Source organism: Phacochoerus africanus, chromosome 15, assembly GCF_016906955.1.
Source record: "Phacochoerus africanus isolate WHEZ1 chromosome 15, ROS_Pafr_v1, whole genome shotgun sequence".
In the NCBI taxonomy this organism is placed as follows: Eukaryota; Metazoa; Chordata; class Mammalia; order Artiodactyla; family Suidae; genus Phacochoerus; species Phacochoerus africanus.
The window spans coordinates 93,018,736-93,042,077 of record NC_062558.1 but is presented as its reverse complement, the minus strand read 5'-3'; the positions used below and the strand labels follow the sequence as shown (position 1 = coordinate 93,042,077).

Sequence of the window (23,342 nt, the reverse complement as noted above, 5' to 3'; positions counted from 1 at the left end):
GCAAGGTCCCTTGCGTTAAGGCAAGGTCCAAGGTCCTCAATAGATGGAGAATTGGGTAGGCAGAAAAAAGGGATGCACAGTGGGAGCGAGGGGAGAGCCTAGAATGAGACATCACAGTGGGTTCCTGTGTCTGTCACTGGCATTTCATATAACTGGACTTCGCCCTGCAGGTACCAGACTAAACAAGAAAATGTGGGGTAAAACCTTAGATATCTGATTATGGCAAGTGTTACATCAGCACTTGTTCTCGGTCCAGAGAAATCCGCGCACCTGGGAGAAACATAAAACCTGGCCTGGACTCCCTACTCCAAAGGCCCTTTTCCTGGGCTCCAGAACCAAGCGCCTCAGGATTGCGCAAACTCAGTTGCTACCTCTCTAGGTCGCTACTTCTCTAGGTCTCTCCCTCCTCCCCCCTCCTGCGGCTGTCAAAATCCGGACTCAAGATCTCCCAAAGGCCCGGGACACAGCTCTGCGCATGCTCAGCACTAGCCTGACGGATAATACACACGTGCTTACCGCTCGTCGCGGCGCCTGCGCGGTAGCAGCCTGGAGTCGGTGCCCTTAGGACCGTCGCTTGTCGCCCCTTGACTCCCGCTGTCCGCGCGAGCCGGTTTGTGCTCAGCGTCCTGTGCACATCCTTGCAAGCGACGGCGCCATGAGTACGACTTCCAGCGTACGAGGTGAAGTGGGGCATGGGAGTGGGTAAGGCTGGCGGCCTGCGCACCGATTGCAGATCCCTCAGCGCCTCTTTGGGCTGTTACTGCCGCTCGCTCTGCGCGCCCGCAGGTCCTGTAACCTTGAGATGCAGAAGGGCAAGCGTTCCGCTGGCCTTCGGGCTCCCGGGACCGCACGGGAAAAAGGGCAGGATCAGAGTATGATCCCCAGGCATAAGTGGCATGGGGGCCATGCAGGCATCTACCCGGTTTTAGACCGCATTTCCCCAAACTAGCTAAACCCTAAATCCTAACGATTCTTGCTCTGCTAGTTTTTCTTATCCCCTGCGACGCCTGTTTTGTCATAGGGCCTGGATAAAAGGAAAGATGAAAACAAACAAAAAACCCTCTTCTCCACTCTCAACCCTTAAATCACCGTGGAGTGAGAACGTCGATTTCCTGCAACCATCAAGCGGTGCATGCATGACTAATCACATCTTAGTTTTTTGCACTCGTTTTTTTAAAGGAAGGAAACCCAATCCGGGGTCTTCAGTTTTCCCAGGTTTTTTTTGTTTTGGTTTTGTTTTTGTTTTAATGCCTCTGGCATCTGGCTCTCGGTGGCAGTAGTCCAAGAGAGGATAGAAAACTGAGTTGGAGCTCACTGATCCTTCACCTTTCTCAGCCTTGCTTCCCTTGTGCTGGTACCTGGAGTTTGAAAATGTTACTTCACAGAAGGTTCGATTAAAATTAGACTTTCTAGAAGTCAGTTAATGTGGGGCTTCACTTCATAATAATTCTTGATGGTAGTATAATTGTTAATTTAATAATGTGTACCATCTAGTATACATGTGATCTTTGCCAGGTATATAACGCCACACCTCAAGGTTTGGTAACGTGTAATGATAGTTAAGTAAAGGCAAAGTGATTGCCCAGAAGTTAATTAAAAATAGCGCTCTTGATTCATTTAGTGAATATTGAGCATCTGGAGTGGGAGGTGTAAAAGATCCCTACTAACTTGCACCCTAGTTTTGTTGCAAAAGTTACCTAACAGAGTGAGGTTGGTAATCCATGACGTTTTTAAGTTCCTAATGTGGCATATAGGAGGTGATTACTTGGAAAAGTTATTTCAAAGGGTATTCATCATTAGTCTCCCTTAAGTAGAGTCTTCCTTGTTGCAATTAAAGTAGAGATTGGAGTTCCTGTTGTGGCTCAGCGGCAATGAACCTGACTAGTATCCACGAGGCTGTGGATTCAATCCCTGGTCCTGCTCAGTGGATTAAGGATCTGGTGTTGCCACAAGGTGTGGTGTAGGCCAAAGTTCCAATTTAACCCCTAGCCTGGGAACTTACATCTGCCCTAGGTGCGGCCCTATTTAAAAAAAAAAGAAGAAATAAAGTAGGGATTGATTTTTGTTTGTTTTGTTGTTAAATTTTTTTTTTTTCCTGAGGAAATTGTTGTGTAAAATAAGATAAATGTGACTCGAACCACTGAAGGAAGACTGTTTGCATTTGTGTGATATGGGCCAAAAGATTCCAAACTATTGGTGGTTTTTTGGCCATGCCCTCAGTATGCAGAATTGCCAGGCCAGGGATGGAACTGGAGACACAACAGTGACCCAAGCCGCAGAAGTGACAATGCTGGTTCCTTAGCCACTAGGCCACAGGGAACTCCCCATAAGTGTATTTTTAAAATTTGGAGTCATTTTGTGTAATTGAGCACTATATTTAGGTAGCATACTATTGAAATGTGAAGTAGGTGAACCCTAGGACTTCTTAAGACTATGTTGACTTGAAAAAATATGCACAATCTAAAAGTTGAGAGTTAAGTTTTATTTGGGACAAAATGAGAACTGTGGCCTGGGAGGCTGCATTTCAGATAGCCCTGAAAAACCATTCCAATAGAGGTAGGGCGGAATCTCTGTATATATGGGATTTTAGTGAAGGGGAGAGGTACATGCAACCAAGCACACGTTTTTACGGAAGGTTGCTGCTAGTCTCCTGAAGATTTCTGCTAGTCATGAGGAGCAAATGTCACCATGAAGGATTTTAGTGCTTTTGTAGATATGAGGAGATGCAAGAATTGGGCTCAAAAAATCTTCTGAAAATATCTATCTGAAGACCTGTTTGGCCAGTTTTCCCAGATCACAGAGTGCCTCATTCCTGATTCTCTACCCTGAGCTCCTTTCAGGGGTGTTGAGGGTCAGCATCTTCAGTGGCTCATGATTCAGTCCTTGTAGAGGCAGTCTCCAGTTCACAACTATAAGCTAATCTTTCTTGCAAGTAAGACAAGTTTGTTATTTTTTTGATCTAACTATACTGGAATCCAAAGTTGACTTTCCCATTACTTTGCCATCTTCTAAGGGACAGGAAATTGCTGGGCGAAGTGGATTATTAGCCTGAACTTTAGGTACTGAACTTTGTTATGAGAAGTAATTACTTTTTATTTCACCTAAAAGCGTAAAGACTGATATAAAAACTAAGGGGAAAGGCCCAAAGCTTTTGTAAATCACTTCTACCAGGCCTTCCTCAAATATAGTGATATGGCAAGGTAGGGACAGAATATCCATCTTGTACTATTTAGATCTCAAATTGTTCTCTTGGTTTTTAAACCCAACCTGTTAATTCCTTTAGATTGAAAATCAGCTTGGATCTTTTGATTTGGGGGAAGGTGGCCATGTCTCTTCTCAGTTAAATAAGTGAATTACAGTTACATTTTTTTAAGTTTATACATATGTGTGTGTGTGTGTGTGTGTGTGTATTATGTAATTGTTAAGAGCTTAGAATAGTATTTGGCAATGATAAGCACCATGTAAGTACATGTTAAATAAAAAGTGAAAGGGTGTGTGCACGCATCAGAATTCTTGTTTATATTCAGGAAAAAAATAATGAAAGGGTTAGAAATAAAATGAATGTGGATCAGGTCAGGACATGAATCCGGGAGAGGCAATTAAGGTGTGATTGGAATTGAAATCCAAAGATTCCAGTCAGTGAGATAGCTTTCAATACCTATCTGGTCGACTGGAGAACAGACTGTGGTTGCCAAGCGGGGGAGGTGGAAGGGAGTAGGATGGACTGGGATTTGGGGGTTAGTACATGCAAACTATTGCATTTAGAATGGACAAGCAATGAGGTCCTACTGTATAGCACAGGGGACTATATCCAATAGCTTGTGATAGAACATGATAGAAGATAATAGAGAAAAAGAATATATATGTGTGTGTGTGACTGGGTCACTTTACTGTATAGCAGAAATTGACACAACATTGTAAATCAACTATACTTTAATAAAAAAAATTAAATAAAGACAGGGGGAAAAAACCTATTTGGTTCATAATACCACACTTTTTTTCTTTCCTAGTTGAGGTACAATTGACATACTTATACCAAACTGATTTTTTATTGGATACCAAATATTACAATTTTAGAAACTATAAGAAACATTAAGTGGTTTTCACTGCTACCAAGTCCCTGGTCTCTAATGATGCCTCCTCATACCCTATAGATGACCTTAAGGAGTTTACTAAACCTCTTGCTTCTTAATACCTCCAAAATTCATTGAATCTGCTCTCATCTTTAATCCCCTCCCTTCTGTTTGCAAGGAAGAGATTATCCAAGGTTGTTTTTGATCCATAACCTCCAGATGCCGTTTTCTCCTGCTTCCTTAAGCTCTTGCCTCAGTAATGATACCTATTGCTCTTAATTCTTCAATCGTCTCACCAGTCCTAAGTCTGGTGATTTTCTTCTCTTCAGTCCTAAGTCACTCATAATTCATCCTCATCTTTAAAAAAGAAAAAAAAAATAAAAGTCAGTTAAACTTTAAAGGCAGTTCTTATTCCTCCTGTCCCCTCAAATTTCTTTTTTTTTCATATTTTGCTTTACCCTCAAGTTACAAAATAGGCATTAGTCTATCTGCCTTGCACCTTATTACTCATCCGAAACTGAACACTATGATGCATGTAACCAAAACTAAATTTCGTAAGTTCTTATTCTCCAATATATGGTCACTTTTATCGAAACGAATTCATAATTTTCCAGTCCATTTAACTTCAACATAAAAATATTGTTTGGATTCAGTAAATTTACTGAGTCATTTAAAGTAACCATTTAAGGAATTTCCTGGTGGATCAGTGGGTTAAGGATCCACCACTGTCACTGCTGTGGCTTGGGTTGACTGCTGTGGCATGGGTCCCATCCCTGGCCTGGGAACTCCTGCATACCACAGGCATGGCCTGGAAAAATAAAGTAACCATTCAAGGGGTTTGTTTTTTTAATCTGAGAAGAAATTACCACTCATACTGCAGATAAAGGAGTTAGCTCCTATAGGTTATAAATAGTAAATAATAAGAGCTTTGGGGGCTGTAGTTGAAACAGGATTGGCAGTGAGTTGATACTTGGAGCTGGGTGAGGGTAAACAGGAGTTCATTACAGTATTTCCTGTGTGTGTCTGAAGTGTTCATGATAAAGTTTTATATTTAATCTCAGGAAGTATTTAAATCCCACACTTTGATATAATAGGTTAAGGTGAGGCCAGAGAGAAGTCATTTGGTGTAAGAGTAATGGGATAGTAGGATGGACTGATGGAGTTGCAAATTCAAATTAGTTATCTATTATTTCTTTTTACTTAACTAACATTGAACACAGCCTGAACAGCAGACCTTAAGAGAAAAGCATTACACCAGGCACAGCTACCAATCCGAGGGAGACAGAAGAGAGGCAACTCCCCTCCCCCTCTCTTCAGGTGAAAGGAGCATTCTGATTCTATGGCAGTTGACATTGGGCAGGAGAGGATAGTTTGGGGCAGAAAAGGGGCTAAAGGAAAAGAAGCAGCGTGAGCTTTCTGTCCTGGGTTAAAGCAAAATGTTTCCCACAGTGAGGAAAAACCAAGAAGTGAGTTACAAACATGGGTTTGGGATTTGGAAACAAGTTGAATGTTGTGTCTACCTCTGAATAATTCTAAGAGAGAAAAACCAAAGTTTATATAATTGTAGGCCGGGGGAGAGTGAGAAAGGGAGAGATTATTTAGAAATGTATTTTTTGTATTTTCTTTCTTTATATGGGCTTATTCATAGTATTTATATAGATAGAAAGCGTTGTTAACCAAGGTTGAGTGGGGTAAGGTTTGATCTAACTAGGAATACTGTACCTTGAGAGATGGCTACAGAAAAGGGAAGTAAGGATAAACTGAAAGAGGCAGAAATAATGCTCAGGATTTTTCTGGACCCCAGTTTTGAAAGAATATCTGAAAGGTGCCAACCGAAATGTCTTTAGAAATTGGGTCTTGATAAAGTCCCTGTTCAACCTGAGATGGTATCTGTTCTTAATAGGCATATATACTATCAAGAACTGAATGTTAATTGGGTTTTATTGTTTTTATTCATTTACTGTCTTGGGTTTTCAATTCTTTATTCTAATTTTTGACTTTTGAATCCATCATCATTCTTGTCTGTCTCCATATTGTTTCCTTTTCTTTCTTTTCCCTAGAGTTGCCAGTTGGTATCTATAGCTTTTTGCCAGAAAAGACTGATTCAGGCTACAGTAATGAAATGATAAAACAGCAGCATTTTTTCTTATTTTGGGAACTTTTACATTTGTCTCTAATGAGGTTAGAGAATTAGAATTTGGGAAGCGGGCAGGGATAAGACCTTATCTGACTCTGTAATTCTAAAAGACTCATTAGAGCAAATATAAAGCCATTTTCCTAGCACACATAATGGTATTGTGACATTTATAAGTGACCCTTCTTAGGGTGTAGGATCACAGAGTGCATATTTCGATTCCCCACAGAGCAGCTACTCTTGGGTACTAGCTAGAGTCACACACCCTCAGCCCCATGTCAATTATTCTGTCATTTCTTCCACCATCAAAAAAATCCAGAGGAGGTAAAGGTTTAAAAAAAAAAGAAGTTACCCTATGGATTCAGTTGGTAATATGAGAAATGAAAAGAATGTTTTAATGGCTGAGAATGTTTTTTGGTCATGAGTTTCAGGTAGAAATTCCTAGAGGATTCTCTTTTTACATCATGAGACAAATTAATCCTGCCTTTATGTAATATATAGGCATCATTAAAAACAAATCTGTTAGAGATTACTTCAGACTTCACCTTGAGAGTAAGGTTTAGGAGTTCCCGTCATGGCTCAGTGGTAACAAACCCCACTAGTATATGTGAGGACGCGGGTTCAAACCAACTCAGTGGGTTAAGGATCCAGCATTGCTGTGAGCTGTGGTGTAGGTCACAGACACAGCTCGGATCTGGTGTGGCTGTGGCATAGGCCGGCAGCTGCAGCTCTGATTTGACCCATAGCCTGGGAACTTCCATATGTCATGAGTGCAGCCCTAAAAAGACAAAAGAAAAAAAAAAGGTTTAACTAAGAAAACAGTATTTAGGAAGTTGTGTTACTCCAGTCTTTTGGGATATTCCCCTTTAAATTTTGCTAAAGAAAATATAACATTCGGCAGACATAATGGAACATATAGTATGCAAGCAGCATTTTAGCCCATTTTGTGATAGATACATTAGCTATTCAGAGTGGCTTTCCATTAGCTAAAAAATGGGTTGCTATAACTCCTGATATTTTCTCAAGGGAGTTCCATGGTTTAAAAAAAAAGCATCAGAAAAGATTATAAATCAAACTAGACATTGAAGAAAAGATTATGAATCAAACTAGACATTGAAGAAAAGCAAACTCCCTGCTTGGAGTTGTCACAGAAATGATATCATGAGGCTGCACTAAAATTCAAAGCAAATCTATACAAGGTGTGTAGTTTAAAATATCTTTCATTGAGGACAAATGTTTGAAGCTGTCAAAGGACTGATTAACTTTTCTCAGTCATGCAGCACCTAGGAAGAATATAACATTAATGTTTATTTTAGGAGATAATAGCAGGGAGGAATAGGAATGTTGCATGGGCAGGAGAATGAAATTTTTTTGTAGAGAAAAATGCTGTGGTTGAAAATAGAATCCAAGGAACATGCTAATTAGAAACACTTGATAAAAACTAAATTACTAATTAAGCTGGAAGAGAAGACCAAGATAAAAGGAACGAAATGTGAGAGAGGTTGCTCCTCTCCAGAGAATGAGCTCCAATTTTATGTAAAGTACTATTAGGTTCAGTGATTAATCACATTAGTACAATAAGAAATTTGATTCAGTAGTACCAGTAAGCCATACAGTAATATTCATTATGTGTTTTTATTTGGCCTTGGAATGTGTTTTTTGTACTTATCTCTCTAGGGCTTTATTTGATAGTCTGGGAACTTATTTCAAACACTGAAGATCTGACTCAGGAAGTGCTGGGACACAGTCCAGTGTGTTTATCCTGACCCCTGTTCAACTTCTTGCTGCAGTCCACTCGAGGCTGGGAATAGACAACTCTCTTCTGAGGCTGAGGCCAAGGCCAACCAGACTATGCAACATTCTCTTCTCTCCAGAATTCTCTGGAACTGGGGTAGTTGTTAAGTGCTTGAATTTCTTTTTTTTTTTTTTTTTCCCTACTGTACAGCATGGTGACCCAGTTACACATACATGTATACATTTTTTTCTCCCATTATCATGCTCCATCATAAGTGACTAGATGTAGTTCCCAGTAAGTGCTTGAATTTCTAAGGGGTCCTTGAAAAGCTGTGTGAAAAGAATAAATAAATGGCCCATTAGTCAAGCAAATAATTGAGCAGAAAGATATCATTAAATTTAAAATGAAATTTGTAGGGAATTCAAATCATCCACCAGTGGATAATGGAAATTTAGAATTTATTAAATGAGAATCTAACTGATTTTCTTAGGTATGTTTTCTATAAAGTTAGCCGATTTTTATTTTAATGAGACACTTTGAAATTTAAAACAAACCAAAAAAAAAATGACTTGGAGCCCAGAATCCTGCTGGATATAGTCCTTTGAATGTTTACCATTAAGCATTGGTTTTGTTTTATTCGTTCTTGCTTTTGGATACCAGTTCTGTTTGTGATTATGCATTTTTAAGTGACTAAAGGACCTGTTATTTAAATAAGCTATGATGAATTGCTTTGTTAACATAATCACCTCCTGATTTTATACAGGAGGTTCTTACTTGTAATCTGAATATTTTTTATGACTATTTGTAATCTGAATTGGGGAAGGCACACATGTGTCTTATGGCAGTTCCCAGGCCAGGGATCCAGGGATTGAATCCAAGCCACAGCCGTGACCTATGCTACAGCTGTAGCAATGCCTAATCCTTAACCCACTGTTTTGGTCTGGGGATCAAACCCACGCTGCCACAGAGACAACTCCAGATCTTTAACCTGCTGCACCACAGCAGGAACTCCTGTAATCTGAATTTTTTTTTAGTGTATCACAGTGTGTTGTTTTTGTTTTTTGGGGTTTTTTTTTTTAGGGCCGCTCTCGCAGCATATGGAGGTTCCCGGGCTAGGGGTCAAATCGGAGCTACAGCTGCCAGCCTACGCCAGAGCCACAGCAATGCCAGATCCAAGCAGCGTCTGCGACCTATACCACAGCTCATGGCAATGCCAGATCCTTAACCCACTGAGCGAGGCCAGGGATCGAACCCACAACCTTACAGTTCCTAGTCAGTTTCATTTCTGCTGCGCCACAACAGGAACTCCCTGATCATTTTGTTAACATTAAGAACCTTTGATTATTGGGGTGCCTAGAACTCAACAACTGGATTTCCTGAATGTTCATGTTGTATTATTAGTGTATATTTTGGTTTTGATAATTATTCCTGTTTTCCTTCCCTGATCTAGTTGAGTGGATCGCAGCGGTTACCATTGCTGCTGGGACAGCTGCAATTGGTTATCTAGCTTACAAAAGATTTTATGTTAAAGATCATCGCAACAAATCTATGGTAAACCCTCACATCCAGAAAGACAACCCCAAGGTAGTACATGCTTTTGACATGGAGGATTTGGGAGATAAAGCTGTGTACTGCCGCTGTTGGAGGTCCAAAAAGGTAAGAGAAACAAGTCCTTCCATCAAGCCCATCTCTAATGTAACATTTCTTTTAAACTATCCTGCCAAACTGAAATCATCAGACATTATTAAGATAGCCCTTTTTCTTTTCTTTTTTTAATGGATTCTGTTTTTCTCTCTTTTCCTTGTTCTTTTAAGGAATATATTTACTAAAATGTGTAATGACCAGGCAGTAAAATTACATTGTACCCTCATTGAGTTCAGGTCAATATAACCATATTCTTGGCCAAAGAAAAGAGAAAAATCAGTTTATTTACTCTTAGAATTTCCTCCTTAAGTGGGTCCTAGCCTCCCCTGTGCCAGATTTGTTTCCACTGTGCCACAATGGGAACTCTGGTTTCATTCTCTTGTTGCTCACCAAAATATAAAAGAGTGATAGCTTTAGAAATTAGGGAATGTCTAAGTCAGAGTTCTAATAGGTCAGTGATCTTAAGTAGTTCATTTAGCATCTATTATATATACATGCATCAGAATAGTTATATAGTAAAACAGCAGGTATAGTATGTGCAGTACTAGTGCTTTTTATAAAAGGAAGAACTTGTTACACTGTGGGTAGAATTCTCTGGGAAGGCATAGTGAAATACATGGGAGTTAAATTGCCCCGAAAAGACTGGTGGTATTAGAATGCTCTGTCTACCAAGTATTGGGGAACTCTTTCTCAGAATCTATGGGAAAGGACTCATATGCACAAAGATGGGATCAGTGAAGAAACTAGTCTGGTCCTTGCACCTCCCTCCCCTCAGGAATAAGTCCAAATTGAGGAGAGTCTTGAGTACCTGTATGAGGAGTTTGTGCCTCCCAGCCTGGGGTAGGGGATGGGAAGGTCCTTGTTAGGGATTTCAGAGATAAAGCTGTACTTAGACTAGAGTGCTGGCTGTGAGAATGGAGAAGAAATGAACGGATACATGAAACATTTTGAGGGAAGGATCAGCCAAATGAAGTGACTGATTTATGTGGAAGATTGGAGGAGAAAAACTAAAGCTCATTGAGGTATCTGAGAATGTGGGATTCCAAGCAGTGGCGCCATCAACAGAAAGAAGGGATTCAGGGTGAAAAGCCGATTTTTCCAGAACAGCCACGAGGAGTTCAGTTTCAAAGAGTGACCTTGAGGTGACATTTGAATATTTCCATTTCATTGTACGGCAGGCAGTCTGAAATGTGGGACTAAAGTTGAGACATCAGGGTTAGAGATAGCCATCAGCAAAACTGATGAGTCAAGTGTAAGAATGCAACAGATCCTTGGTCAGATAAAAATCAAGGGCCAAGTATGAAATCTCGGGGAATTTTCTGCATTTTGTAAAGAGGAAAAAGAGCCAAAAAAGGAGATGAAATGGGCCCCAGAGTTAGAATAAAACTAAGAATATCATGGCTTGACAGTGGGAAAGGAAAAGTTTCAAAGAATGTTTGGTTGCAAAATTGTGCAAGAGACTAGGAGGTGAATAGACTATTATAGTAAGACTGTTGGATTAAACAAGTAAGCAATTGACCTTTTGGTGTCATTGCAACAGAATAATTAAAATAAAAGCTGTGTCCAAATAGCTTACAGTGTGAATTACTACTAAAGCAATGTTAAAACTGAATATATGTCAGATTTTCTGTAAATGTGACAGTGAATGGAAAGCAAGAAATACCATGGCTGCTTGAGTGAATTCTGCAGCCTAGCTTTGAGGCCAAGTAGAAGGTGTTTGCTCTGGTTGGGCGTTCCCAGAGGGCCAAGGGTCAGTAAGGCAAATGTGGTCTGAGATCTCAAGTATTTCCGGAACAATCACAAATGGACACTAGCTTGTGGTGTAAATGTTTGCTAGACTTTATAAGTGAACAGCACATTCCAGGGTTATTCTTTCTTCATGCAGTTTAGAGCTTCTATATGGTTAAGCTGGAGATGACTGTTTCTCAAAGGTAGGCTTCAAGGAAAGGAAGGCCAGACCAGTCGTATCATTTTCAGTTTTCTCAATGTCTTCTTTCTTTTTAAGCTTATCTTTTATGTCATTATTCATCCTCTTTGCATCTCCGATTTGTCAGTTCTGAATTTTCACTGAATCTTGGGCACTTTTTATTCCCATGTGAAGTGATTCAGCATTCACTTTGAATCTTATTCAAGAGAGTGAATGTTCTTATTCTCCAGACATGTTTGGAAAATCCCCACATTCCTAAGGTTCCTAAGGTTGTCACACAGATGGCCAGTCACACACTTACATGCCTGTGCACAGAATGCTTGTAACTGCCACCTTTGATTAGAGGTCTATATTGAGTTTATGTTCAATAGTTTTTTTCCTCACACAAACCAGTTAATAAGGTAACAAAATTTAAACTCCTATTTTAAAATAAGTTATTGTGATATAAACATTCGGTTTTAATTCATTCTTTTTTCATTGAGGTATACTTGATTTACACTATTGTGTTAGTCTCAGGTATGCAGCATAGTGATTCCATTTTGGGGTTGGAGAGGTTTGCAGATTAATGTATAGTCACTAGTAACCTGTTGTGTATTTCTTAAGATTAGAGCAGTTTTCTCAGACCTCGTGAATCACTCTTAGTCATGTGCAGAAGCTATATGTTTTTAACACACTTCATTCTTCCTATTCCCCTTCGCCCCCATTGGTATGCCCTCTGCTGTTTGAGAAACTGTCCTGTTTCATAGTATTTCACAAAAGGGTTGTTTATAAGTGAAATGAAAAGGAAAGGAGCCAACAGAAAGGAAATGATTAAAGCAACTACAGGAAAGATAGTATTTGAGACAGCAATGTGTTGACAGAGGGTGGAAGGAAATGAGAGTACAAGCACAGATTTGAGACTCAGCCTTAAAAAGGAAGAGATAGTCTTACTTTCAAAACAAGGTTCAGGAACATTGATGTCAGGGGAAGAGTATTATGCAAGAGTCTTACTAGGTTCCCACTCCCCACTCACCTCAGGTAGGTCATAGGTTACATCATTTGCTGAGTTGTGTGGGAGAGGCAAGATGGGGGTGGGGAATTAAGAGGTACAAATCACTATGTACAAAATAAATAAGCTACACGGATATATTGTACAACACAGGGAATATAACCAATGTTTTATAACTGTAAATGGAATATAACCTTTCAAAATTGCGAATCACTATGTTGTACACCTGAAACTTACATAATATTGTTGTACTTTAGCTATACCTCAGTAAAAAGATAAAATTGAAATTTAAAAAAAGGGGGGGAAAGATGAGCGAGTTGATCAGGAGATCAACTGAAATTGAAGTCAAATGTAACTGTGTAGACTCATTTTCTTTCCTTTCCAACTCAGGGTTTGAGTTGGGTATTTTTGTTACTAGTAGGTTTGTTTTTGTTTTGGGGTATATGTGTATGTGAGTTAAAGAAAGTCTTCCTCTTATTAATGGTTTGAAAGTGGATTGCACTGACTCCATTTCTTTATAAAAACAGTATTCTGAACATTGTTTACGTTGCCTGTCCAATCCACATAAAAACAGTCTTGTAAGATCTTAGTTTTTCTTACATATTTTCCTATTGTATCTACTACTTTATTAAAATAAGTCCATAAGAATGGTATAAAATGTCATATTCTGTCACGTAGTCTCAAAGATCTCGTTCCTTTTGTTTTTATCTCGACCAAAGATAGCTTGTTTCTCAGCAATTTATAGTAATGAGCCAAAAGGCCCTGGGCAACTCCCTTAGAAAATATAATCCAAAACTAATTAGAGTTTGGAGAAGGAAGATTTAAAAAAATATTTTTTCATAATTTTTGCAGGTAGAGGACATAAGTCAAGGAGAAATATTTATTTATTTCCATCTTTTTTTTTTTTTCTGCTTTCTATAACTGCACCTGCAGCATATGGAAGTTCCCAGACTAGGTCTCCACCACAGCCACAGCAACAGAGGATCTGAGCCATGTCTTCAACCTACCACCCCATAGGTCACAGCAATGCCAGATCCTTAACCCACCCAGTGAGACCAGGGGTTGAACCAGGATCCTCATGGATACTAGTCGGGTTCTTAAGCCGCTGAGCCACAATGGGAACTCATGTTTATTTCCATCTTGAATTACCCTAAAAACAAAAGCATCATAACTTGAAGTGTGGGACCACTTAAAATCTTGTATTCTTTATGAAGACCCTGGTAACTTGCTGGCTTTCCAAGTGAAGAGCAAGAGTCTCTAGTGTGGTTTTTTGGTTTCCTAGGGGGGTTTTTGGGTTGGTTTTTTTGTTTTTGTTTTTTGTCCTAAACATTTATTCTAGCTTCTTCTCTATGCCCTCTCTTCCCTAATTTTAAAGATATTTAGGATTTGTAGTTTTCTAATTGTGCTAACAAATATGGTAGGATATTTTCTAGGCATACAGGAAATTCATCCAGTTTAATTCACAAACTTTGCTACATGACTTGTTAATACACAAACATTGATATTTTAAGACAAATGTTAGAATCATCTATGAGCTAAACTTTTTATTTCATCAATTTTCTGATTCTTTTTTTTTTAAGTATTGGTATTACATGAACTGAATTAAATGTACCCATTGTGTTTTTTGTAATGTCAGCTCTTTGCTTGACATTTTTAACACATTTCAAAATTTTAAATGAAAAGGACTTAATAAAATACACGTTTTCATTACACTATTAAATACAAAAACTTCTGTACTTCCTAGATTATGTTTGAAAGTACATATCTACTATGTGTTTTCTTTCTCTTGCATAGAAAGGTATAAAATGAAATGATACTTTCTGAAAAAAAGGAAGTTATGTAATTTACCATTCCAGTTTTAATGCCAAGTAATTATCATTCTTTCATTTATATTACATTGAGACTCATAAATTTTAATAAATATATTCCATTAACAGATACAGTGTATTCTTAAAAAACTGCTAGTCCTATCTTGAAATAACTCATTTTAGCTCTTGGTTTGGAAAAGAGAAGGTTTTGTCTTCATTAACTTAAAATGTGAAATTACTAATAAATGAACATGAAAATGCCTGATCTTCACATGACATTTGGGAGATGTTCGTGACTTAAGTCAATAATTCCTAGGGTTAAGTGATATAGAAAGTACTATTTAAAAAATATCTCTGCCTCTGAAAAAAATGGTTTTGAATACGAAGTTTACATTTTAAAGGCATTCAAAGATTTATATACTTTCAAGAAGCATGAAAGTTTTAACACATAGCAAGGATCTACTTACTATTTTGGTGGGGGCGGTGGGGCGGGACACCCATGGCATATGGAAGTTCCTGGGCCAGGGATCAAATCCAAGATGCAACTGCAACCTATACCACAGCTGTGGCAACTCCAAATCCTTAATCCACTTCACCTGGCTAGGGATCAAACTCATACAGTCACAGAAACAACACCAGATCCTTACGAGCTATGGAAACACCCTCATTATTTTTTAAAGAAATATTTATTTTTGGAGTTCCTATCTTGGCACAGCAGAAGCAAATCTGACTAGGAACCATGAGGTTGCAGGTTCAATCCTTGGCTTTGCTCAGTGGGTTAAGGATCCAGTGTTGCTGTGAGCTGTGGTGTAGGTCGCAGACATGGCTTGGATCTGCCTTTGCTGTGGCTCTGGGGTAGGCCGGCACCTGTAGCTCCAATTTGACCCCTAGCCTGGGAACCTCCATATGCCACGAATGCAGCCCTAAAAAGACAGAAATATTTATTTTTTATTCGTTTACTTTTAAGACTATGATGAAACGTGAATTTCAATTTTTAGGCAAAACCAGATCATTATAAAAATTATATTCCCAATTTCAGAGTTCTTACTGTGGTGCAGTGGGTTAAGATTCCAATTGCAGTGGGCTAGGGTCACTGTGGAGGCAAGGTTTGATCCCCTACCCTGGGAAGTAGGCAAAAGGATCTAGCATTGCCACAGCTGCAGCTCGGATTCAGTCCCTGGCCCAGGGAACTTCCATATGCCAGGGTGCAGCCATTTAAAAAAATGTTATATTCTCATTTCAGATGTATGACTTTCTTAATCACATTTATGTATTTCTCTACAAACTCCTCTCCTGCTCTTTTTTCTATTTATGAAAGAAAATAATTTAAGAAAATATATTAGTTTTCTGGATTTCCCATCATGGCACAGTGGTTAACGAATCTGACTAGGAACCATGAGGTTGCGGGTTCGATCCCTGGCCTTGCTCAGTGGGTTAACGATCCAGCGTTGCCGGGAGCTGTGGTGTAGGTTGCAGATGTGGCTCAGATCCCGCGTTGCTGTGGCTCTGGTGTAGGCCGGTGGCTACAGCTCCGATTAGACCCCTAGCCTGGGAACCTCCATATGCCGTGGGAAGCAGCCCTAGAAAAGGCAAAAAGACAAAAAAAAAAAAAGAAAATATTTTAGCTTTCTGGTATTTTCAAAATAAGATTAAAAAAGAAAAGTTAAACATGCTCTTTCAGTAAGTTATTTGACTTTTTACATTATGAATATTTTATTTTTCAAAAATGTTTTATAGCCTATGTGCATAAAACCATATAGTGATGTGTTTTGTGTATGCTATTAAAAACAGATTTTTAAAATGTAAACTTGTATTATCACTGTAAAATCAGCTGTGTTTACTAAACACATGCCGCTTTGAAATGCTATTCTTTGCTGTAGAATACTTTTAGTTTGATTTTTTTTATGGCCTGTTTCCCCCTCAATGCCAAGTAAACACTGAAAGCTTGGGTTCATGTTTTTGCTAAAAGGACCTGTTTCTAATACGAATATACTGTACCACAGCTTATTGACAGTTACGTAAATTTTATATGCATCACATTTATATTGCTACCCCAAGATAGAATTTATACCAGGAAATATATGATGATACCTTGAGTTTTTCTGTAGTTTTTAACTAATTTACTCAGAATTATATGCAGATAGTAAAATTAAAATTGAATTTCAACATCAACCAAATATTATTTTAATCTTAGTATAGAGACTTCTAATATCAAAGTTTAAGATTATATACCATCATTGTCTAGTTTCAGATGTTGAAACTTATACTTCCTTAATGGAGTAATGAAGTGATTTTATGCCTCCAACCAGATTCCTGTTACTTTACTGTTGTAAATAGATTCCTTCAGTGCAACAGTATATCTTATACTGTTTTAAACAATGAAACTAGATTCTAAAGTGTAGGTACATTCCCGACACCAAAAATAAAACAAAGATGCTAACCATCATCATTTGACATGAAATAAAAATAAAAGGTATAATGTATAAATAAAAGGTACGATATAAGGAAAGAAGATAATTTACTGATAATTGCAAAATCCCAAGGAGATACCTAAAACATCTTTGAGTTCTTATTTTTATCATTTAATGGTAGGAAGGTGGCATTCTCTTGTGCAGCAGTTTAAGGATTGGGCGTTGCCGCTTCTGTTACTTGGGTTTGGCCCCTGGCCCAGGAACTTCCACATGCAGGGTGAGGCTAAAAAAAAAATAAAATAAAATACAGTAGGAAGGATCTAATTGCAAAATTCAGTGATATATATATATATGTATGTATATATTTCAAGAGTAGTTATGTATGAAAATATGTACCTAATTATAGTAAGCATAAAACATAAGGCAGAAATATCTTACCAGGAGTTCCCATTTTGGCTCAGCAGAAACAAATCCAGCTAGTAACCATGAGGTTTCAGATTCGATCCCAGGCCTAAGTGGGTGAAGGATCCAGCATTGCCGTGAGCTGTGGTATAGGTAGCAGACGTGGCCCGGATCTAGTGTTGCTGGGGCTGTGGTGTAGGCTGGCAGCTGTAGCTCCGATTCGACCCCTAGCCTGGGAACCTCCATGTGCCACAAGTGCGGCCCTAAAAAGCAAAAAAAAGGAAAGAACTATCTTACCAGAAAATACAGGAGACCTGAATGTGAAAAACACAAAAGAGAAAATTAGACTTGGCCAAAAAAATTCTCTAGTTTATCTGGAAGGATAAATAGGTAAAGTTTAATAAAGTTAGGTAAAGAATAAATAGGGGAGGTTTAACAAAGAAGACCAATGTAAAGTTAAACTAGCCCTGCCAAATATTGAAACATATTTTAAACTCAGTCATCATCCCAGTGTAGTAGGCTGATGAATACAACCATATAGAAGCTGTAAATGGGCATTTTTACACGTAGAATTTATTTGGATAAAATTATGAAAAAAGGTATAACAATTTGGGAGGCAACTGCCTGTAATAGTAGTGAAGTAACCGGATCTTAGAACATCATTTTACAAATTGTGGTCTTGTAGAACACCATGTAATGGATATCAAAGTAACTGTCCATAATCCAGTCAGCTTGGGAAGTTTGGGGTTAAAAATAGTGTTTTTTACAGCAGAACCTCTTTAAAAATAATGTACGTTGTGAATCAAGAGAGCTGCATGTGTTTTTTTAAACACTGAATGAAACCAAATCAGTATTTTGCAGGACTTTTTAATTCACAGAGCACTCTGGGAAACACTTGTGTTAAAAGTTTAGTTTTATCCCACTGGACATGAAAATGTCTGTTTCATCTAAAATGTGAAATCTTGAAAAGGAATATAAATGTATCACGTTTAGGGGAAGGAGGTCTTCATGGAGGATGTTAAAAAGGGAAATACTGGCATGTGTGTATGAAAGTAAAGAAATTAAGGATATGAACCAATAAGCAAAATAAAAAAGTGTTGTGGGGGGGAGGGGGGATTGCTGCAAAGATAATCAGCAAAAGGATAATTAACAGATTGATTTTAAGTGAATGAACTTAGGCTCTCACCAGTAAATAGGCCATGGACATAGTTCACTAGAATGGAAATGTAACTAGTACATAAACAAGGAAAAGATTTTCAGCATCTATAATCAAGTATCACAGAGGGAAATGCAATTAATGATCTGTGTGTTATCCACAAGTCAGTTTCTTCCTCCTCATTCTATACCTATGCCATTTCAGAAAACCTATAGAAAGTAGTTAAGAAAAATCTTTTTTATTGAGTTATTTATGTGAATTACCCTACATCACCCCTGCTCTGCCAAATGTAACACTGATTTTGCAACTAGACATTTCACACTTTTTTTCTTCCTAGTTCCCACTCTGTGATGGATCGCACATAAAACACAATGAAGAAACTGGCGACAACGTGGGACCTCTGATCATTAAGAAAAAAGACACTTAAATGGACACTTTGGATGCTGCAAACCAACTTGTCCTGATGTTTCCTGATTGTTTACTTAGAATGATTCACTTCCCCTGGGTTCTAGATGTGGTACATTGCAAACTACAGCTTTCATATTCAAGGCATTTGCCTTACTTGTTGAACCATCGTGGTGCACATTTTGTTTAAACAAAAAAAAAGGAAAAAGTAAAAACCAATCTCATGGCCTTTGGGTTATTTTGGTCTTATAAGGATCCGTTTCTTTACATTCAAAAACAATAGCATTAGAATATAGTTGTATGGTGAAGTTATATTAAATTTTTCTCAAAATCATGTATGTGCAGATTGTACTTCTAAGTTTCAAAGAAAAATTATCACCATTTAATATTATTTGGCTAATCTAAAAAGTAAATTGGATGTTACTAAACTACATTAATCTCATAACAATCTAGGAAAAAACCATTACGACCTTGGCTTGCTTCTTCATAGTGATAATGACATTGAGAAAATACGGCTTTTGTGTTTTCAATCAAAATGAACTTTGAATGTTAATTCTGCTTAATTATAAGTGGGCCAGGTCAATAATAAAGGGGCAGTAGCTTCTTTGTATTCATCTTCGTGGATATCTAATTGATCCATTAAAAAAAACGGGAGTGGAAATTTAGACCAAAGTGATATTAAAGCCCTCATGAAGGATGTCTTAAAATGTAATATTTCAGAGTTCCAAGGAGTAGCAAGCACTTGAACCAGGGACACTAAAGGAACTGGAGCATATTCAAGTCTCTGGAACCCAAAACCACACATCCATGACAGAAATAGTAGTCATGAGGCTAGATCAAAGGCATGGGAATATTTTTATTTCCTCATTCTTGATAATCAGACACAAAAAGAAGAAAAGTGTTTGTCTTTGTAGTGTCCAAAGATTCAGACTAGAAACATTGCATTTCATTGCTGACTCAGAAAAAAGGATATGAAAATGGAAAATAATTAGAAGCAATAAAGAGTTAAGACGGGGTAGTTAATATATTTTTTAAGAGAAATTAGTTTTTTTCGGTTTTATGGGTTAGAAGGGAAATGAGTACCTTTGTGGCTCAGCATGTTAAGAACCTACCATTGTCGCTGAGGATTCGGGTTCGATCCCTGGTCTTGCTCAGTGGATTAAGGATCCTGCATTGCTGCAAGCTGTGGCATGGGTCGCAGATGCGGCTTGGATCAGAGTGTTGCTGTGGCTATGACATAGGCCAGCAGCTGCAGCTCCATCTCCTAGCCTAGGAACTTCCATATGCTGCAGGTGCAGCTGTAAAAGCTGAAAGAAAAAGCAAAAATGACAAAATACCTATGTAGTATAGACAAACATAGTTTGAAATTGACAAAAGTGACGGGTTAACATCTTTATCCTCTTTTTGCAGACACCCAAATTGTCAATAATAGTCATTTACAAGTTTCTACTTGGTAGAATCCAGAATTACCTTAAAAGTCACAGGAATCAGTGAAACCAAGCATCAGTGTTCCTATATAAAGTATGACCACTGATACTCTGTAAATGTATGGCTTTGTTTATTGTGGTAAAGTTGGCCCCTAAATCGTGTGTACTGGCTTTTAAGCTGTCCATGTGATGATCTATTTGAACTTGTCTTTAAGACATGTCTTCAGCACAAAGTCTAAAATACTACAAATTCTGATTCTACCTTTAAGATTCTTAGCGTGAATTTTTTGCATGCCTTTTCCCCCTTTTTGAAATGACCATGATTGAGTCAGCAATAGAGAGGATCGTGCTTTTAAAACTTAATTGTTTGGAGATGGAAATTTCTAAAATTAGATCATGACGATGGTTGTACAACTGTAAATATAATAAAATTCATTGAATTTAAAAAAAAAATACATCATTGAACTCCCAAAGTTACTGATTGAAGGACATCCTTTGAACAGAGTAAGCTGTCTTATTTTGAATTTGAAAGTATTAGGAGTCATGCATTTTTATAGCTAGTAAGAGGAGGGGGAAATCTAGTACCAATTCTCACAACTATTTTTCAGTGGTTTAGGTGGATATGTTTAGGATGGAAGTAGAAATGATCACCTTATTATGAAATGCAGATCTGCTGTAGCATTTTGAAAATCCAAAATAATTAGATAAATGTAGTTTCAGGGTCATATTAAAATTCTTTCTCTTGGGGTCTTTTATTTTTTTTGACCCATGTGTGGATTTCGGAGAAAATTTTTACATTCCCAGGGAAAACTAGAACTCTTCCTCACCCAGGTCCAACTTTTGCTACATTTCTTTGTTCAGAAGGTAGTGCTTTAAGTTGTCTTCATACAAGCAAGCCAACCAAAATTTTCCTTTTGGGATCTTCTCTACCCAGTAGAGTTTAGTTTGTCTTACTTTCTTTGTCATGGAATAAACGTCTAAATGCATTTAGAGTTACAGTGATGTTTTTACACAGAAATCATTATGAACAATTACAGTTCTCACTTAAACACCCTAAATCTTCTAATTGCTTTGCTCATTTGATTAAGAGATCAAGCAAGTGGGACTCCCCCACACCATCCATCTTTTCTTCTTTGTATCATTTATGTTTCAGTGATTTCTGCAGTCAGGTTTTGTGCCAGGTTGAGAAGTTTCTAATGTTTTGAAGAAATTGTAATTGAGAGTGACATTCACCTCTTCTTGCAGACACTTATTAAGCATTTATTATAGACCATGTAATTGAGAGCGAAACATTTTGGAGAATTAAAACTCATAATTTGGATTACATCATTTATGACATAGTTATAATAAGGTAATTTATGATTTAGGGTTATTTTCCTAGACAAATTATAACAAGTGCAGTCATGTACATCAAGCCTTTCTACATAGTAGGTGGGCTCATTTGATTTTACATTAGTTACGAAGGATTTTAAGACAAACATTGATTAAGCTTCCTAATTAGCAACATGTTTAATGCTTAGGTATCTGTGAGGGTGTTTTACTCTGCTAGTTGTGAGAAGCTGTGCTTTCCTTCCCTGATTGAAACATTAATTTCAGGCAGTGCCACTCACCTTAGCCCTTTAATTGAAATGATTGGGCAAAATGGCTTTTTAGGCATTCATTCTCAAATTCTAGGCCAAGACTACAATTTCACCATCCATAATAAAGGGGGGGGGAAGACTGATAGAAGGTTATCAACTTTAATTTAATTTTTACTGTATGGTTATCCCAAATTTTGTGGTGTCGAAATATGCTTTTATGAAATGTTGATAGTAGTATTAGTTGCTTTAAATATTCTCACTTGGCAAAATAAAAAGTTGGCAGCCCTATATTGGACCCCACTTTTTTTTTAACTGCTCCATGAGATCTAAAAATCTGAGAATCACTAAGCCAAGGTTTTTATCTAAAGTTCTGGGACTTACAAATTATTTTATAAAGATATTAAAACAATACAGTTTTATTGATTTTAATATTTGGTTTGTATATTTGAAATTTTTCATATGTAACTTTTTTTTTTCTTTTGTCTTTTTTGCCATTTCTTGGGCTGCTCCCTGGACATATGGAGGTTTCCAGGCTAGGGGTTGAATCTGAGCTTCAACTGCCAGCCTGTGCCACACCCACAGCAGTGCCAGATCCAAGCTGCATCTGTGACCTATACCACAGCTTACGGCAATGCCAGATCCCTGACCCACTGAGCGAGGCCAGGGATCAAACCCTCAACCTCATGGTTCCTGGTTGGATTCGTTTCTGCTGCGCCATGACGGGAATTTCAAGACACCGTTTTCTTGATCCCAAACTATTGTTTGGTCACAACTATAGTCAACAAACTAGAGTTTTGCATACAAGTTTGCTAGGTTTGTTACACCCTTTGTTTAAATTCAGAACAAGAAACTGGAAAAGAATAGAAGCAATAAGTACACCACACAGATTAGAAATAAGCTGAGAGAAGTAACCTAAACATTCCTACATTTTTCCTCCTCCTTTTGTCCTTTAGCCTGTGCTATTACTATCTGCTCCAAAGGATGAAAAAGCCTAGTGAGAAATGCAAAGTTCTGAAGTTCTGAACGTTCCTATGTAGTTGTTACCATGACCAGCAGGGGGAGGATAGGTCACACATTTCTATGGCAAAGTAATTGGTATAGCGGAGCAAAATCTCTTTTTTGTAAAATTTCCTCAATATTTAATCAAGATTATAAAAACAAATAAAAAAAAGATTAGAAAAACTGCAGTACTAATGGGAGTGTACCACTTGATTTCAAAGAAACTGTTTCATCCAGCTAGGTTTTTACTAGTGTCCTAAGAAAAAAAGAGAAGAATGTACACCCTAGGGCAAAATCAAACTCCAAATAATAAGCAGATCAAAACAAGTGGATCTGAGACTTTATCATTAGGCACAGAAAAACGCACACTTGCAGGGTAAGTTCTCCAAGAAAGTCCATGTGTAATATCAAAATTTCTAATCTCGCATTGTCTTCAAATACATCTTAAATGACAAGAAGCATTTAAAATAATACAGTCCTCAAGTGAAGCACATTTCTCCAGCCTTAATCTTCTAATATTCCAAAGAGTAATGGGATTTTTTTTCCCTTAGTAAGAAGGATTCAATATGCTCATAATTCTTTGGGAGGGTGAAATGAAGAGTCAGTTCTCTGTATTTATGTATGTGGCAAATATGTTTTATATGTATCAGCTG

General features: G+C 37.8%; 1 protein-coding gene across 2 annotated transcripts; it reads left to right on the top strand.

The window, feature by feature from the left end:
* Positions 1-503: 503 nt before the first annotated feature.
* Positions 504-18,921, top strand: CISD1 (CDGSH iron sulfur domain 1). Of its 2 annotated transcripts, XM_047761634.1 has the most exons (4): positions 504-680; positions 7,998-8,098; positions 9,393-9,598; positions 18,616-18,921. In XM_047761634.1, the coding sequence occupies exons 2-4, from the start codon at positions 8,059-8,061 to the stop codon at positions 18,703-18,705; spliced, it is 336 nt and encodes a 111-aa protein (XP_047617590.1). In that variant the 5' UTR covers positions 504-680; positions 7,998-8,058; the 3' UTR covers positions 18,706-18,921. The 2 variants fall into 2 exon arrangements, with proteins under 2 accessions (XP_047617590.1, XP_047617591.1); XM_047761635.1 differs by lacking the exon at positions 7,998-8,098 and having other exon boundaries at positions 507-680.
* Positions 18,922-23,342: the final 4,421 nt, after the last annotated feature.

What these genes read in the sequence shown, in the direction of transcription:
- CISD1 (XM_047761634.1), top strand. Translation starts at nt 8,059, where the DNA reads ATGCAACATTCTCTTCTCTCCAGAATTCTCTGGAACTGGG. An exon ending in CAGAATTCTCTGGAACTGGG is followed by an intron (nt 8,099 to 9,392) that starts GTAGTTGTTAAG and finishes TCCCTGATCTAG; the next exon opens with TTGAGTGGATCGCAGCGGTT. An exon ending in GCTGTTGGAGGTCCAAAAAG is followed by an intron (nt 9,599 to 18,615) that starts GTAAGAGAAACA and finishes TTTTCTTCCTAG; the next exon opens with TTCCCACTCTGTGATGGATC.